General features: G+C 41.7%; 1 protein-coding gene across 1 annotated transcript; it reads left to right on the forward strand.

Annotated features, from left to right (window-relative positions):
* The first annotated feature begins 575 nt into the window (after nt 1–575).
* Nucleotides 576–5,665, forward strand: LOC100250604 (phosphatidylinositol 4-phosphate 5-kinase 1). The gene is made up of 8 exons (XM_002284343.5): nt 576–2,111; nt 2,311–2,475; nt 2,663–2,828; nt 3,017–3,127; nt 3,236–3,429; nt 3,534–3,664; nt 3,758–3,851; nt 4,726–5,665. Exons 1-8 carry the CDS (start codon nt 970–972, stop codon nt 5,033–5,035), a joined length of 2,313 nt encoding a protein of 770 aa, XP_002284379.1. The 5' UTR covers nt 576–969; the 3' UTR covers nt 5,036–5,665.
* The last annotated feature ends 335 nt before the right edge of the window (nt 5,666–6,000 follow it).

Consider the following 6,000-nt stretch of genomic DNA (forward strand, 5'->3'; position numbering starts at 1 on the left):
ACTGTACTCTGCAAATAATAAGCAACGTGTTTAAAAACTATACGTGCTTTGACTTGTATTTTTTGATTTACCTTTTTTTTTTTTTTTTTTTTTTTTTTAATATTTGCTTGTAACAAGAAAATAATTTTATTATGGATCATATAGAAAATCAGGAAAGAAATTAATAAAAGAAAAAGAAAGGAAGTTAGTTGAAGATTTTTTTCCTTATTTTTTTTATTAAAAACTATGACATATTAGATCTACTGCTCTTTTTTGCTGAGAGATTGATAGAGGAAGCCCAGCATGGGCCTTGGAGTTACAACGTTATATAATGTTCAAAACATTGGACAGGTCACCGGACGGGGACCACCTGCGGCTACGCATAGACGTAATGGCAGTTTTGTAGATAAAGAATATGATAATGGCAAAATGCGGTGTCAAAATGACGTAGCCATACCCCGGAGTGCCTAGGTGATTCCGTCACGTCACGATGAAACCTGAGAGGGAGGGTACAGTTGGACAGGGGAGGAATTTTTAGTGAAAGAGGAGGGTATATTCGTCAAAAGGGAATAAAAAAGCTCAAGCGTTGGTATATTACTTGTATTGTAGCAACGTTCCCTAGGCAAAGCCGGCTCATAAAACACACTCTTCTCTCTTATTTAACTTTTTCAGTTTTATTTTTTTCTTTTTAATTTTTCTCTCTCTCTCTACATTTACTTTCTCTCTCTCTCTACATTTACTTTCTCTCTCTATCCTCTTCTGTGTTACTGTTTGTTTTGTAGGATTCCCACCTATTTTCCCAAGACAAGCACTAAAGAGAGGAGGAGTGAGAAAGATTGGGAAAATAGGCGCAGATAGAGATAGCGAACGAGAGTCTCAGAGAGGAATCTGGAGAGAGAAAACGCCGGAAATGCTGCAGGGGCTGCAGAATCCGGCGAGTTCATATCTAGAGTGAAGGGAAGGAGAGGGAGTTTGAGAGGCCACAGGAAAATGCGAGAAACACTATTGTGCGACGAAAACGACTCTGTTTGCAGCACCAAGAAGAAGAAATCGGAGGAGGAGAAGGTAGATAGAGAGACGGAAGTGGTGTTGGTTCCGCCGCCGGCCATCGTTGTCGGCAGGAGCCGATCCCAAGCCGGAACGAGGAGAGTGACGCCGACCACCACTACAGGAGAGGCGACCACAAGCGCCACTGAAGTGGTGGAGAAAGTTCTCCAGAACGGCGATCTCTACACTGGGAGCTTCGCTGGAAACGTCCCTCACGGATCGGGGAAGTACTTGTGGACCGACGGGTGCATGTACGAGGGCGAGTGGAAGAGGGGAAAGGCCTCTGGAAAAGGCAAGTTCTCGTGGCCATCGGGAGCCACCTTCGAAGGCGAATTCAAGTCTGGTCGTATGGAAGGGATCGGCACCTTTATCGGATCCGACGGCGATACGTACCGTGGATCCTGGAGTGCGGATCGCAAGCACGGGTACGGGCAGAAAAGCTACGCCAACGGGGATTTCTACGAAGGGTCGTGGAGAAGGAACTTCCAAGAAGGGCATGGCCGCTACGTGTGGAGGAACGGGAATGAGTACATCGGGGAATGGAAGAACGGAGTGATCTCAGGAAGAGGGGTCCTGATTTGGGCCAACGGAAACCGCTACGACGGGCAATGGGAAAACGGGGTTCCAAAAGGAAACGGGGTATTTACGTGGCCTGATGGGAGCTGCTATGTAGGTAGTTGGAGCAAGGACATGAAACAGCAGCGCCTCAATGGCACCTTCTATCCTGGAATAGGGAAAGAGCAAAATGTGAGTCAGAAAATAAGCTCAATGGACCAAAATTTGATGGTGGCCACTCGAAAAAGGTCGTCGGTGGACGGGGCTAGGGGGAGCTTGGCGGAGAAGAGTTTTCCAAGGATTTGTATATGGGAATCTGATGGGGAGGCTGGGGATATTACTTGTGATATAATCGATAATGTGGAGGCATCCATGTTTTACCGGGACGGAACGGGCCTGGATTGTGATGGGATTAGGCAGTTTAGGCGGAGTCCTTGTTGTTTTAGCGGAGAGATTAAGAAACCGGGGCAGACAATATCCAAAGGCCATAAGAATTACGATTTGATGCTTAATCTGCAACTGGGTATCAGGTAAATTGTCAAATGGGTAGTGGTTTGGTTTATTTGAATAATATTTAGATCATTGCTTCTGTGTGATTGGTTTTGAATGCCCTCTGTTTGCTTGCCCTAAAAGAATGATAAGATGGAGGAATTTTCATCTTTAATCTAATCTTTCTTTAGGATCAACTCGGTGTGCTGGTTTTGTGATTTGGTGTTTGGATATATGTAGGTATTCTGTTGGAAAGCATATTTCGATCTTGCGTGATCTTAAGCCAACTGATTTTGATCCCAGAGAGAAGTTTTGGACTAGGTTTCCAACTGAAGGTTCTAAGCTTACTCCACCCCATCAGTCGGTGGAGTTCAGGTGGAAAGATTATTGTCCGATGGTGTTCAGGTATTGAAATTTTATCTTAGAACTTTATGAATGCTAGATTGTGCATTTCTATGGGCAATTTATTTTTTCTCCTGAAACGATCGGATGGGCATGTTTTTCTTGATGTTGCTTGCATTGTTTACTTTTTGGTAGATCCTCTTTTATGATTTTCTTATTCTGTGGTGATAATTGGGTTGTTTGGCATTAGGCATTTGAGGGAGCTGTTCCAAGTGGATACTGCTGATTATATGCTAGCTATATGTGGAAATGATGCTCTTAGGGAGCTTTCTTCCCCGGGGAAGAGTGGAAGCTTCTTTTACCTCACCCAGGACGATAGATTTATGATAAAGACTGTAAAGAAATCAGAAGTCAAGGTTAGTTGCTCACCTTGCTGACTTTTGTAATGTCATATTTGAAAATATAAATAACCAAACATTGCATGGTGTTGCAATGGATGATTGTTTGTTTCATACCTTCATGCTCGAATTTCTTAATTGCACAAAGCGTTCAAACTGTTGGTCACTTAGATTGCCATTTTGAAGTTCAGTTGTTTTGTGTTCAGGTGCTTATTAGGATGCTTCCAAGTTACTACCAGCATGTCTGTCGCTATGAAAATTCCCTTGTGACAAAATTCTTTGGAGTGCATTGTGTTAAACCGGTGGGCGGGCAAAAGGTATCTGTTTGGATGATTGGAATTTAAATTGTTTCCATTCAAGTGATGTATTTTTAAATAGAGGAATGTTATTAGCATCTAATTATATGCTATATGATTGACAACCAGACTCGTTTCATTGTGATGGGCAATTTGTTTTGTTCGGAGTACCGAATCCATAGACGATTTGATCTCAAAGGTTCGTCCCATGGCCGCACAACAGATAAATCTGAAGGCGAGATTGATGAAACTACCACCCTTAAGGATCTTGACCTCAATTTCGTGTTTCGTCTCCAACGGAATTGGTTCCAGGAACTTATGAGGTGAGTTTAAAATGCAGTCTTTTTTTTTTTTTGTATATTTTTAACTCGTTGTTCCCTACACTAGCGCCTGCCATTACTTATGGTATGCTTGAATTTGTGCTCAGACAAATTGATCGAGATTGTGAATTCTTGGAAGCTGAAAGAATAATGGATTACAGTCTTTTAGTTGGTCTTCATTTCCGTGATGACAACACATGTGACAAAATGGGGCTATCGCCATTTTTCTTGCGCTCTGGTAATTTGATCATATTCTCCTTCCATTGCAACTGTCTCATGTTATATGAACCGTGTGGCACAGAAAATGATGGATTGAATTTGTCCTTTTCAGGTAAAAGAGACTCGTATCAAAATGAAAAGTTCATGCGGGGCTGTCGCTTCCTGCAGGCAGAGCTACAGGACATGGATCGGATTCTTGCTGGCCGGTATGTTCTCTGAATGTTTTCTTGTTCTTTCTAGTTTGAGCTAAACCCCAAATGTTGGGCTGGTTTTGGATAACTAGGCCAATCACGTCAGTGTGGAGAAATTCTTCTCCCAGCTTTCCTTAAATGTTAATAGTCTCTAGTTTCATTCATTGCTACCACCTATGAATGTCTCTTGCACATACAACCGTAAGAACATCTAGTAGTGGAGCTTTAATTTTTGAACTAAGAAATCAAGAAGGATGTGATTGGTTTTTTCCATTGAATGTGATCTTTATCGGTGGAATGATTGATAGTGGCTTGTGTAGTCTTCACAATATCGTGGGGGCATTCTTTGGACAACTGTTGTTTGTGGGGCATATGCTTGGTATGGTCTTACTAAAGTCCTAGATAAGAACATGGCTTCCCTGGGTAATTATTGCCCCTGTATTCATCACTTACTGGGTTTGAGGATGAATTCCATGGATGGCCTGGACTGTCAAGTGCCACTTTTTACTAATCATGGTGAAATTTTTTTACTTGAAAGCTGACTGCAAGTTCATTTTTTATCTTGCACAGTAGAGAAGAGATCGCTACAAGCAACTGTGTTTGCTCTGATGTATTTTTTTTCAAGTGATTTTTCACCTTAGGTTAAAAATGATGGTTTAGGAAACAAATTATATAGGGATATGAACTGAAAGGGGGTATGATAATGATAATGCAGGGGCAGCAGTTTGATGATTAGGTTATTAGCCTGTCCACCTGCTGTGAAGGGCTGGTGTTTAAAACTATCTTTGCTCATTTGTTGTTCTTATTATTATAATTTATTGTTTTGATAGGCTGGAACCTTTGGTTATTGTCTATTTGGATGAGGTTTTAACATTTTCTTCTCTATCAGGAAACCATTGATCAGGCTAGGAGCTAACATGCCTGCACGAGCAGAACGAATGGCCAGAAGGAGTGATTTTGATCAATACACCCCAGGCGGAGGTAGCAGCTTGACCCCTTCTCGCAGTGGAGAAGTCTATGAAGTAGTGCTTTATTTTGGGATCATTGATATTTTACAAGACTATGATATAAGCAAGAAGCTAGAGCATGCCTACAAATCCTTGCAAGCTGACCCTTCCTCAATCTCAGCTGTTGATCCAAAACTCTACTCAAAGAGGTTCCGAGATTTCACAAGGAGGATCTTTATAGAAGATAGGTAAATGTGAAACAAGGAGGCGTCAAAAATTGAAATTCAGAGCTTGGAATTGAGAGATATTTGCCAATTGAATCTGGGGTCCCACTCCTCGGGGGCAAACTGTTGGGGGACTTGTGCAGCTCCCAGCAAGCAGAAACAAACGGTTTGTGGGCTCAGCATGACCTATCGATCGAGGCATCTGAAAACAAGGTTGACTACAGCACGGATTAATTTAATGATTGGATTAGAGCAATTGCAGAAGAGATGGCTGAATTTTGAGGATCAGCCATGGTGTTGTGGAGTGGGAGAAGTACTTGTACATTCAAGGGGGAAGGGAAAATTGGATTCTGTTTTCCTTTTTTCTTTTTTGTTGTTTTTTTTTCTCTGAAATTTTTGTGGTAACCAAGAATGTGAAGATTGAAAGATAGGTATAGGGAACGGAGAAAATGTTCCCCCGAGAGAAGATTCAAAAAAAAAAAAAAAGGGAATGGGGAGGGAGGCACTGGAATAATAAGTGTACAGCTTATAGAAAGGGATATGGACAAATTTTATGGAATTTCATGATATTTTGTTAATGTTGTGGGGATTTGAAGGAATGGAAAATGTTTTATTGTTAAGGGAGAGAGGACCCCATTGGGATCTCTCCCCCCCTCTCTCTCTCTCTCTCGCTTTCACGTTGTAAGTGTTATATGAATGGGGGTCTCTCTCTACTGACTGGCCATGGGAGCATAGGGGGGAAAATGGGGTCAGTGCTTTTCTTTTGCAGTGAAAGAGGAGGCATTGGGCAGGTAGAGTTAACACATCAAAAGCAGAGAAAGCAACGAGAAAGATGCGCTGGCTGGTGTTGCTTGTTTCTGCTCGCCCGCCCTTTCTTTTACTTCTTTTTAAACTCTCCCCCTCCCTCTCCCTCCTGTATCTTTGTTTCTTTTATACATATATATATATATATATTTCAAAAATTCTTTCCTTTACCTTTTTCAATTTTCAATT

This window comes from Vitis vinifera, chromosome 18 (assembly GCF_030704535.1).
Source record: "Vitis vinifera cultivar Pinot Noir 40024 chromosome 18, ASM3070453v1".
Lineage (NCBI taxonomy): Eukaryota > Viridiplantae > Streptophyta > Magnoliopsida > Vitales > Vitaceae > Vitis > Vitis vinifera.

Bases quoted from the DNA above. Each gene is read 5' to 3' on its own strand.
- LOC100250604 (XM_002284343.5), top strand. From the start codon at position 970: ATGCGAGAAACACTATTGTGCGACGAAAACGACTCTGTTTGCAGCACC. The intron at 2,829-3,016 runs GTTAGTTGCTCA...TTTTGTGTTCAG, and splicing joins TAAAGAAATCAGAAGTCAAG to GTGCTTATTAGGATGCTTCC. The intron at 3,852-4,725 runs GTATGTTCTCTG...CTTCTCTATCAG, and splicing joins GATCGGATTCTTGCTGGCCG to GAAACCATTGATCAGGCTAG.